Here is an 11,616-nt window from a genome sequence, read left to right as displayed (position 1 = left end):
CAAGTATAGAGAAACTTTGTTTTAAACATACATTTACTATGCCAAGTAATTAATTTTCTTTATAAGTTTGTTATCAGATGATTTCAAAACGTCATCATATTTTATAACAACTTAAATATGTCTGAAGGATATCTTGGATAATAAACATTTTTTTTTTAATTAAATTTGTCCCAGCTAAGTTATTTAGCAAGCATTCATTTACAAAACTAACATTTAAGCAGTGTATAACTAGATCCTTATTTTCAAAAAACTTAAATTGAAATTATTACATTATACGTTAGGTGACAAGTAGTTTTGCTGTTGCATATAAAATACGTATCAGTATTCTAAGAAAGAAAAGTCATTATAAGATAGAAGTAATTTATTTACAACTTTAGAATAAGTATCACGCATATTGTCTCTCAATACAAAACGCTATTGCTTTCGAACCCTTATTCTAAGAAACAGATATTCAAAAAATTAATTAGATATTCTACGCCTTTCGAAGAAAAAACATACGATACATAAAAAAAACATGAGTTACAATTTATTATTATTTTAAGTACATTTGTATGAACTGGTCGGAAACATTCAATTTCAGCTTATAATTTTATAGCAACATTTTTTTCAACAAAAATAGAATTTAAAAAAAACGTAATTTATATGAAGATGCACATGAAAATGTTTTATACTTACTGTGTGTTTTAAATGTGAATATTTATTTAATGGTTTTTTTACAACAACAGAGTTTTATTATCACTTATATTACATACAGATTAATAATATAAATTGAACAAATCCTATCCGCCGCAAATACGATAAACCATTTCATTGATGAAAGAAATATAATTATGATAATACATAATTTGTTTAATTTATTTTATATTTTACCAGATGGGCTACATTTATATAGCTGACGCTTCGAAATTTGAACAATTCCTGTAGCGGTTAAGTACCAATACGCACAATTTAAATTGACCGACCTTAAGTAACGCTCTCGAAGACATTTACAAAACAGTGGAAATGTTAATCTATTACGTAATTGTAATCGCGTTAATATAAGTATAATTTAATAACAATATAGTACAACAAATATTTGTCAGCATTAAGACAAATATAACAGAGAATAAAATATGATTGTTACAGTAACTGCTTATAGTAATCTGATTAGTTCTTATAATGCAGCGCCAATGGTCAATTAATAGGTTACGCGTTACGCGAAGTCGTATAACAGTAACCTAAATCAGTATAATAGAAGGTATCATGAAGTCGAGTTAATGTCGATTAGAAAAACAACAAAATAAATTTCCACAGTATTTACAAATACAATTAACTTCTGACAGACACTATTGCGCGTGCATGAGTACCTACTCACGAATCTTAATAATAATCTGATGCGAATGGGCTGCTATCCTTACCATTGCCGTAGTTTGATAATAATTGCAATCATTTTACTTACATTATATAAGTATTCGGTATTAATGATATGTTCTAAGAATAACAGCTAAACCGATATTACTATTTTGATATATGAAAATAGGGTCGATAATTTAACAATTATCAATAGCTATTGCTATTTTAAGAAAGTTTTGCCATAATTTATAAGTTTAAATTTAATTAAATAAAAATGAAAAGAAATTGAATTAATTTAAATAAAAAAATATTATTGAATTTAGTCTGTATTAATACATACTACAACATCATTGCCGCCACAGATAAAAAAAAAACGAAACAGATAAATTAATTTCTGTTTAAAGATAATATAATAGAATAATTATACAGACGTTAGCTTAGAAAAATAGTTATGATTTTACAAAAATCATCCCCCAAGACGTAGGCAAGTGTAGGTATACAATTATTAGTGGGGGGTATGGTAACAGAGAATTTAAATACGAAGATAGAAAGTAATTTATTAAACGCTTATAAGCTTGTCAAACTAATGGTCAGTCTGAGTACGTGAACGACGCGAAAGGAGGCTTTTCCCAATTCCAGCCCGGAGTTAGAGCGAGAGGAACGATCGATGTAGGGGCCAGGTAGCAAGGGGAGCGAAAATGTCAGAAACAATTTCCAGGGGTACATAAGCATTTTTGATTTTAAGGTAATGTATATATTTAACAATTTAAAAGTGAAAGCGTCGATCAAAGGGCTCTGAAATACCTCGGTCTCATCAGGGCCGGCGTTGGTTTTACCGATGACAATTATTATATTTAAATATACCACTAGATAATATAAAAATCTACACACGAACAACGATCAACCGATCACACGATTTGAGAAGGCACGCTGTCAGGCGATTTTAAGACATTGGAGAAGGCTGAGCGCGTTCCGTCAAAGTCAAATGAGAGCCATTTCACATTAAAAAAAACATTATACACTAACGATGGGTTTTCAGTTCCGCAACTAATATTCTAAGATTAAGAAATATTAGATATTATTCGAATTAATTCATTGACATTATTTACTAGTAATAACTCGCCGAGAAGCCGAGATGGCCCAGTGGTAAGAACGCGTGAATCTTAACCGATGATCGTGGGTTCAAACCCGGGCAAGCACCACTGAATTTTCATGTGCTTAATTTGTGATTATAATTCATCTCGTGCTGTACGGTGAAGGAAAACACCGTGAGGAAGCCTGCATGTGTCTAATTTCACTGAAATTCTGCCACATGTGTATTCCACCAACGCGCATTGGAGCAGCGTGGTGGAATAAGCTCCAAACCTTCTCCTCAAAAAGAGGAGAGGAGGCCTTTAGCCCAGCAGTGGAACATTCACAGGCTGTTACGGAATTTACGGAATAATTCGCGACAAACAATAGAAAGACACGCTAGATATTTAAAACTTGAATTTAATTTTACGAAGTACGAGAATTATTTAATGTGAGAGATTTTAACACATCTAATATGTAGGTAATTTAATAAATTTTCATTAATTTATACTAAAATGCCCACAACAGGGACTACTCCATCCATACAGGAAGAAGTATTATATGTGTAGTTCCACATTTTTTAAACAAACAAGCCAGTTTACATTTATTTCTCATGGTGAGCGGTATATTGAAGTTGTAATTTCTGCTTGTTACTTATTGCTGGTTCAGCGTCTATGACCCGTTTACTCGTTTTACTTCCTATAATAAATCAAATAAAATATACATTCGTTTATTAAGGGAAGATGTGTTCTCTTTTTTGTGCATCAAGTGTAATTATTATTGTAAACTTTTTAAGTTATAATATCATAGCTTAGTGTTTTGCGTCATATAATTTACATAACGTAATTTGCTATAACTTATTATAAGTGTTTAAGTATTATGGAACACAAAATCGGCAGATTGTAAGATTTATTCGTAGAATACAAATCTTTGGCACGCTTGTAACGATAACATCAAAGATATTTTATTTTTTATTTTGTAAAAATGGAAAATGCGTTTTGGTAAAACTTATTCTATATTACTATCTACGGACTCAAAACAAAATATGATTATTTAAGGGTGTATTTACACTGTAATCATGTCAGCTCCGTATATATTTTTATTGATCTACATCGATTAGGTTGATAAAATCATTCTATTTAACCTAAATCAAGGCAAAAATGCATTAATACAATAACCGTACAATCTACACAATTATGTAATAAATGTTTGTTTATTAAATGGTCGTTGTCGTTTAAGATCAATTTTATGCAATTTAAAATTACTTTATTTTAAAGATAGAACTGAACCGCCATTTATGAATTAGATACATTATTTATAAGATATTTTGGCTGTATATATCAAGGTCAATGTTGCAAAATAAAAAAAAAGTTATAAAAAGTATGTGTGCGTGCACACCGCGCTATAAGGCACGCAGCGGCACGGCATAGGGCGAGGCCCAGTCGCGCTCGAACACGGCGCGCAGGCGGTCGTGCAGCGCGCTGCGCCCGCACACCAGCGCCGCGCCCGTCGTGTCCACGAAGTAGTCGCCGTACCAGTTGGACGTGCCCACATACGCGGTGCGCTCCGTCACCATGTACTTGTTGTGGTTGACGCGCGCCATCGGGATCTTGTCCTGCGCCGGCGTCGACGGCACGATGAAACGGCGCTGCGGGGGATTTGCTTATTATATGTGTAGTCTTAGAGAAATTTGTTTAAATGCGTGTTACTCCATAAACAACAATGTTTTGCTGGCACTTCAAGTCATAGAATAATTTATAAACAGAGTAACGACACATTATTTTTACCTAACCCGCTTTGTTACCACTTGTCTACAAACATGTTATAATAAAAAAAACACGAATATAATCATTTCTAAACTTATTTGAACTCTGACTTAAATGTAGAAAAATGTTAAAATACAATTTATAATCATCATCATCATCCTCTCAAGCGAAAGACTTCAACTGCTGGACAACGGCCCTTGGGGGAGCCCCAAGGATTTCCATTTTGGCCGGTCTTGCGATGCGGTTTCCCGCGACTCTTTTTATGGGATAGCAGGGCTGTCGGGGACTAGGAGCCGTGGTTTGGTTGTAACAATCATTGGGGGATATGCCATAATCGCCACGCTTGGCAAAGGGGTTGGCGATCGCAGTAAGTTGGTCATATTACTCAGAGAGACGTTGCTGCTCGTTCTCTGTATTTCATACGACACGTGTATGATTTATCTCAATTTTTACAGTGGTTATTATCCGCTCATACCGATGCGTAGCTATTAATTGTATATCTGTAGCAAGTAGTAGTGATACGTACCACCTGAATGTCGACGCGCGGGTAGGCGTTGGCGAGCGCGGCCAGCGAGGCGAGGAAGTGGTCCTCCGCGGGCTGCGAGTGTCGCCACCAACTGATCAGCATGCGCACGCGCACGCGCGCCTCCAGCGCCGCGCGACGTATCGCGTCGTCGATTTTGGGCCAAAATCTGAATAAATTAAAACAGCATATTTTATTTTTGTAGCATGTTTTCTACAACTGTTATCATTTATCCTGTTCGATTTCATGGATTTAACTGGAATATCATTTCATATATGGGTGATGTTGGCAACAAATGACCTAATTGCCTATTTTCAATTCAAAAAAAAAAACAACAACAAATAACTTATGGTAAATCATCTTAATGAAAAATTCATACTTAAGTTTGGGCGCATACTCCAGTGCCGGTCCGTAGTCCATTACGGCGATGTAGATGAACTCCTCGGCTGAGTGAATGATGTCAACGATTGCATCGTCGTCGTTGGTTCGACCGGTGGGACTTAAGGGCGGCGGTGAACTCTGCGTAAAAAAATTATAGCTTCATACAATAAACATTGAGAAAACAATAAATTTATCGGATAAGTAGTAAAGACGTTAAAAGCGTAACAAACTCACTTTACGTTTGTGTCTCTGTTCTAAATATCAATAAAACAGTTTACATCGAAATATTTCTGTATTTTGAACATTGTTATCTGAAATAAGCAAATAGTGATATACTGAAAACTATTTAAAACAATAAATACCACATAACACGCAAACATTCCCCGACAACAATTTAACGATAGCGATCCGCGGAATGGAGTGAGAACTCACATCGTAACACGAAGCTATGCTTGTTCTTCGAAACAAATGTGGATTTGTAAGATTACCGTGTTGGGTGTTGCTATTCCATTATTTACATTCAGCTCTCATAGTTCCACATCTATCTATTCTGTACTAGAAAATGATTTTTTTGTAATGCGTAACTGAAAAAACTACTAAACCAATTTACATAAAACTTATACCTGAAGCGTCAGCGCGTTTCGCTATAGTATAATAGTGTACATCGTACACCGCCGTACATTTGCGACGGGACAGCCGTGAAACGCAAGTATATAACCTATTCCAATCGAAGAAGAAAAAAATAAATAAAACTTAGATTTACATATTCCATGCGCTTTGCTAATAGTTCTGTTGTATTATGCACTACAAACAGTTCTTCATATATTTACCTTCATTTATAATACAACACTTAACTACTTGTAGTTATAACCACTTCAAAAGATCCGATTGCAACTTCCAAAGAATTTAACTTCCAAAGTTCCGATTACAACTTCGCGGACATTGAAACCACAATTTTTTCGCGAATACATAGTGAATATCATAGATTGCTCAAGATCTCGACCAATGATATCGCGTCAATTCGATCTCTAAATTATTTATGTGTCTTCCTTCTCCTGTGATTGGAATAAGGCTATAGATGGTTTCACTGCGTTCCTCGTTTGGTAACGGTTTTTTAGTCCCGCGACAAAAAGAGTGAAGAGAGCATTGTGAGTGTATAGGGCCATTTATTTCACGCAGAGACCACGCTACAGCGCCAATGATTAATGTATCTACAAATACGCATAGAAACAGCGTGGTAGGCTTCTCCTCAAAAACTTCACCTCGTAAAGGAGAACCGGAAAACCAAAATGTCTCACTGCTAAGACATTTACAGGTTGTTACTTTACTTAAGCCGAGACGGTCAGGGGTAAAAACGCGTGAATCTTAACCGCTGATCGTGGGTTCAAACGCAGCCAAGCACTACTGAATTTTCATGTGCTTAATTTGTGGTTATAATTCATCTCGTGCTAAACGGTGAAGGAAAACATCGTGACGAAACCTGCATGTGTCTAATTTCACTGAAATTCTGCCACCATCCTGCATTGGAGTAGCGTGGTAGAATAAGCTTTAAACCTTCTCCTCAAAAATGGAGAGAAGGCCTTAGGCCAGCAGTGGGAAATTCTCAAGCTGTTATTGTATCGTACTGTACTGACTACTTTACTTTAATTTTTATGTAAAACATTAAAACAGTGGATTTTAACTTATTATTTCTAAGTGTTTATAATGTTATAATAAGGTTATAACGATAAGGCCAAGCAAACAACATTAAACACATTGGTTGTACTTGTATAACGTAGCAATGGCCTGGTTAGTCAGAGTATTAGCAATAAAAACCGAGTCAGATAAGGCGAAAACATCACTTGACTGTATAATTAACAGATTGTGAATCGTTCAGTGCTAGTTAAAAGCGCCGCCTAAATTAGGGAAATTGGAAGCTTAGTTCATTGATTCACTAAAATTATATAAATGGAAATAAAAATATAAGATAGATAAAAGAACAAGTATATTTGAGATGTATATACATCTCAATATTTGTTTTGAAACAGAAAATATTCGACGATATTTCTCTCGAGTCGTAAATATGAGGTAAATTCCAAATACAAGCTTTTATCGAAAAAAAAAACTGTTTATTTTGCGGATATAAGCTTGCGAACCCCGTCACGTATCCGAGTATTATATTTAGATATGAAACTTATATTTTTTAATAAAACTATTTCATATAATATTTAAAATATACTTAACAAAAACAGTTAAACAGCTCTATTGTGTCAATCAAACTGGTGGTACGACCCATCCCTACAGGTATAATAGGTTTATGCGTCAGAAGGCAAAGGTCATTCGTTAACCGATCGTTTAGCTTTTAACCGTATGCAAACAATTCCAACAAATATATAAATGCTGATGTCATTTATAGCAAAACCATGACCCAGTCCGCTTTAATATAAACTTTATCTGACTCTTTTAGCTCGTCCTTCATAAATATTAAATTGAATTTCCAATACGAATACGCGCTGGGAAACAACTGCGAAATTACATGTTTATTAATAAAAAAAATTGTATATAAATAGGTACAATATTAATAATATTTTATTTATATTTTAAATAAATTGTTGAAACCATTTTAGAATATACTCTGGCGAAGAATATAATCTGCCATATGGAAATATCTATAATTTTTGGCTCAACTAAAGACCTGCAGAATTCATTTGAATTGACGACTATATTCCGTATTAACAAGTAACTTTAACGAGAAACTTTTTATCAATCATAAACTCAAATAGTTTAAGACGTAAAGTCTTTAAACTTTGTAAAGTAAACCTAAATCATTATTAACACCAAGAAAAAGAGGCAGGAAGCGAATAGTCCACTAGAACTTTCCATACTCTGTCAATCCACCGCCTCCCATGGAATCCCGAACTCGACTGTACTCAATATCATCCATACATTGATATTAAATAACAAATTATTACATTTTAAAGTACATTTTTATCACATCATTAACAATTTAAATTAAATTATATTACGTTTTTGATAATAACTAATTGTTAGATTACGTTAATTAAGTACAGGCGAGATTTAGGCATTTATGTGTAGTTTTTAATTTGTTTTTAGTTCAGTAAAATCAACGTCACCGTACTGTTTAATATTTCAATCAAATTTTATGTGAAAATGAATTACACATCGTCTGTGGTTGGAGCTTTCCTATCAATAATATGTTCAATTGTATTAATAACGGTATGGATTTTGAATCCAAAATGGCGCAGTCTGCATAACTTCATAGCCATCAACCAAATTGTTATCGGAAGTTTGCATTTGATTTCAACAAATTTGTCACAAGTATTTGAAGATAAATCGTATTATATGGAGCACAGCATTTTTGTTTTGATCAACGGGTACTTATTCCTGGCGTCGATGTGCTGGTCTCTGTGCGCGACTATACTCGCTTATTTAAGACTCGTGTTGGTTTACACAGGCAAGATAAGTTATGGAAAACGCAAGGCCATCGCCTTCAGCTTCGGTGTTCTCATTGCGATAAAGGGAATTAGTGATTTTCTTATACCTGTATTATTTCAACTGGAAAGTTTTAATGAATTATTAGCTCCAAGATTTTTGACCGTGTTCACGCTTATGACAGTGAATTTATTTTTGTTCGTTAAAGTTATCATCGCCGTGATACCTCGGGGCCAACCAATCACAAGAAGTGCAAAAGGGAACCGAGTGTCGTCGTTGATTGGTGTCGCAGTACTCTGCGATATGATCACGACTTTTGATTTATTAAATATTTTATTATTCGATATTTTTAGCTTTTCATCATACTTATTCGACTTCAGATTAATACCGCATACATATATTTTACTATTTAATAGAACATCAAGAGACTATTGGCAAAAACTTTGCAATAAAAGAAAAATGCGTACATTGAACAGGACAATTTAAGCGTTTATTAAATCGTAGTGGTCATGCAAATTTTTGTAACATGAAAATTATTTAAATAATTATAAATATGACAAAAATCAAATATATTTATTTAAATATGTCACTATATATTAAAAATTTCTTGGTCGTGTTCTCGTAGAATATTGCGCTTATTGAAAGGGGCTTAAAAATTGTAATTAGTAAGACCATATGTCTTATATATAACAAAAATATATTTAAATTTCACTTGTGTGTAAAACCTTAAGTTGCAAATTTGATTCAAAACAAAAAAAAAAACCTCCAATAAAATGACCCATTTTATACCGTACATAAATAATACTTCATGTGTGGTTTAATTTATTAACTAAACACCAATAACAAGAGTTAGGTGACAGCGATAACGGTCGCCATGTTTCGGCTTTAGTAATTCTATTAAAGAATTAAGTATTGTATGGTTTTGTTATGGTAATATGATAAAAACTGTTATATAAGATTTGATTTTTAAGTTATATTGTAAATAAAATAATGATTTTAATATGATTACTTTTTTCATTACACCCCTTTCGATATAGACATCACAATGTTTGGTTCATTGCGCGGTCCAACTATTCAATGAGGGTGATGCTTCGAAAAATAGAATTAGTTACCTATACGTCGACAAGTAAATTAAATATTATTTACAAATTTGTCACAAGTATTTGAAGATGAATCATATTATATGGAGCACGGCATTTTTGTTTTGATCAACGGGTACTTATTCCTGGCGTCGATGTGCTGGTCTCTGTGCGACTGTTATTTACAATTAAGGTCGACTTTTGGTAATTGAAGGTTGCGATTTTAAAAGAATTTTTAAGCAATGGTCTACTATAGTCAATAAAAAAGAGCGAAGATATCGAATAATAATGATAGATGTCAGCCACGGCGGCCATTTTCAAGTGGGAGTCGCCAGCCGCGCACGCGCACAAGTGCACTTTCTATTCGCTAACTCTCATAATCAGACGCGACGTCAAGTTAGGCATGATCGGAAAATTTGAGACGCAGGAGCAACGGTTTTTACTTTCCGAGGAACGGAAGTAAAACGCCTACCAACTTCCAGGATCCTAGGTACTACTAAAAATATTTCGACAGAAAACCAATAACAATTGTTTGGGACCAAGAAATTGGGATATTTGCCCTTATAAACTAGCCACTAAACGAGGCAGTAGCATACACAGAATTAGTGACAAGTCAATTAGTATCACAATAGATCACAAACAGTGAAACTCAAGAGGATCAAAAACTTAAAATATAGTCCTGAATTGATAACCTCCTTCATTTTGAAGTCGGTTAAAAACAGGAAAGCAGTTTCTATATTTTTTACCTCAAATATAATTATAGAGTGAATTTTATTGATGTTTGTATCGCGTGAACATTATTAAGTACTCTACGTTTACAGATTATCGGTTCAATGGAGAAATACTTGTACACATTAATTATACAAAACATGAATGACTTTCATAGAACCGAGTTATTTTTGAAATAAATGCCTGACAACCTGAAAACGCCTAAATGTCTGACAAACAAAGTCGATCTTTAACAGGACGTTTCTAGTTTTAATCATTTATTTATAAAAGGTAGACGAACTGTCAAATGGGCCACCTGTTGATCACCAATGCTCATAGATATTGGCGCTGTAAGACATTATACTTTTCTTACATTACCAATGCACCATACTTTAGGAAGTAAAAAATTATATCCCTTATACCTATTTATATTAGGTCACACACGCTTCAAGCCGGAACTCATCAATACTAAGTTGTGGTATTTAGCAGTAGAATAACTAATGAGTAGGCGGTACCCACTCAGGCAGGGTTGCGCAAAGCTAGGACTTTGTGCTAAAATTATTCAATAATTATTCACATCAGGTTGGGATTGACTACTGAGAAAACCGAGTTGTCTGCTGTAAAAGCGTTAATGTTAGCCCATAAATTAACCTCTTTATGAAGTTAATTTTAAATTTTATTAAGTTTTATTAAGTTAAGTCATCATATTTAATACTATTTATAATTTACATATTTTATTGCCACGTGAAACACGTATATCATTTGTTTTATTTTACAAAAGCAATTATGCTGAAATCATACTGTTATTAAATATTAAAATATATTTTATTCTTATCGGTATTTTAAATAAAGAGGTTTTTTCCGTGTATTATATTAGGTAATAAGCGTCAATAGCGCAATGGTTTACGGGCGGACGACGTAAAAGTCGCAGGTTCGATCCTGACCTCTTGCTGCTGTCACATATACGTTTAACCGTGTGTTCGGTTTTACGGTTATCTTGAGGGATAATTATAGGAATATATAAGTAATTCCTCAAAAAATGGCATTACTATTATTCTTTACAAAAAAAAACAAAACCAAAAACTGCCGGTTCATAAATACTTGTATTATACCTGGATAATTTTTTCATAACAATTATACGATGAATGATGATGTTATAAAAATATAGATATTCATATCCAATTATAACAAGTAGGATACAAGAATAATGTCCGGCAGACCGATTTCGGCCACGACGGCCAATCTCAAGAGAGATTAGCCAACTACGCAGGAGATATTATAGTGCACAAGTGTGTGCGCAAACACAAGTGCACTCTCTATTCCC

At 33.8% G+C, this 11,616-nt stretch overlaps 1 protein-coding gene across 6 annotated transcripts in view; it reads right to left on the bottom strand.

Moving 5' to 3' along the window:
• Positions 1-354: 354 nt before the first annotated feature.
• The window catches only part of LOC126772339 (5'-3' exonuclease PLD3-like), a 61,239-nt gene continuing 49,977 nt past the window's right edge, over positions 355-11,616 (bottom strand). For 5 of the 6 annotated variants that reach the window (XM_050492671.1, XM_050492672.1, XM_050492673.1 and 2 more), the window contains exons 9-11: positions 5,072-5,211; positions 4,696-4,861; positions 356-4,051 (exon numbers count right to left, since the gene is read on the bottom strand). In XM_050492671.1, coding sequence (XP_050348628.1) covers positions 3,806-4,051; positions 4,696-4,861; positions 5,072-5,211 — 552 coding nt within the window. In that variant the 3' untranslated portion in view covers positions 356-3,805. Of the gene's footprint in view, positions 4,052-4,695; positions 4,862-5,071; positions 5,212-11,616 lie in introns of all 6 variants that reach the window. The other variant, XM_050492668.1, reaches the window with a different exon arrangement.

This window comes from Nymphalis io, chromosome 12 (assembly GCF_905147045.1).
Source record: "Nymphalis io chromosome 12, ilAglIoxx1.1, whole genome shotgun sequence".
Taxonomy (NCBI): domain Eukaryota; kingdom Metazoa; phylum Arthropoda; class Insecta; order Lepidoptera; family Nymphalidae; genus Nymphalis; species Nymphalis io.
The sequence above is the reverse complement of the archived record's forward strand: the minus strand, read 5'-3'. Positions and strand labels throughout refer to the sequence as shown.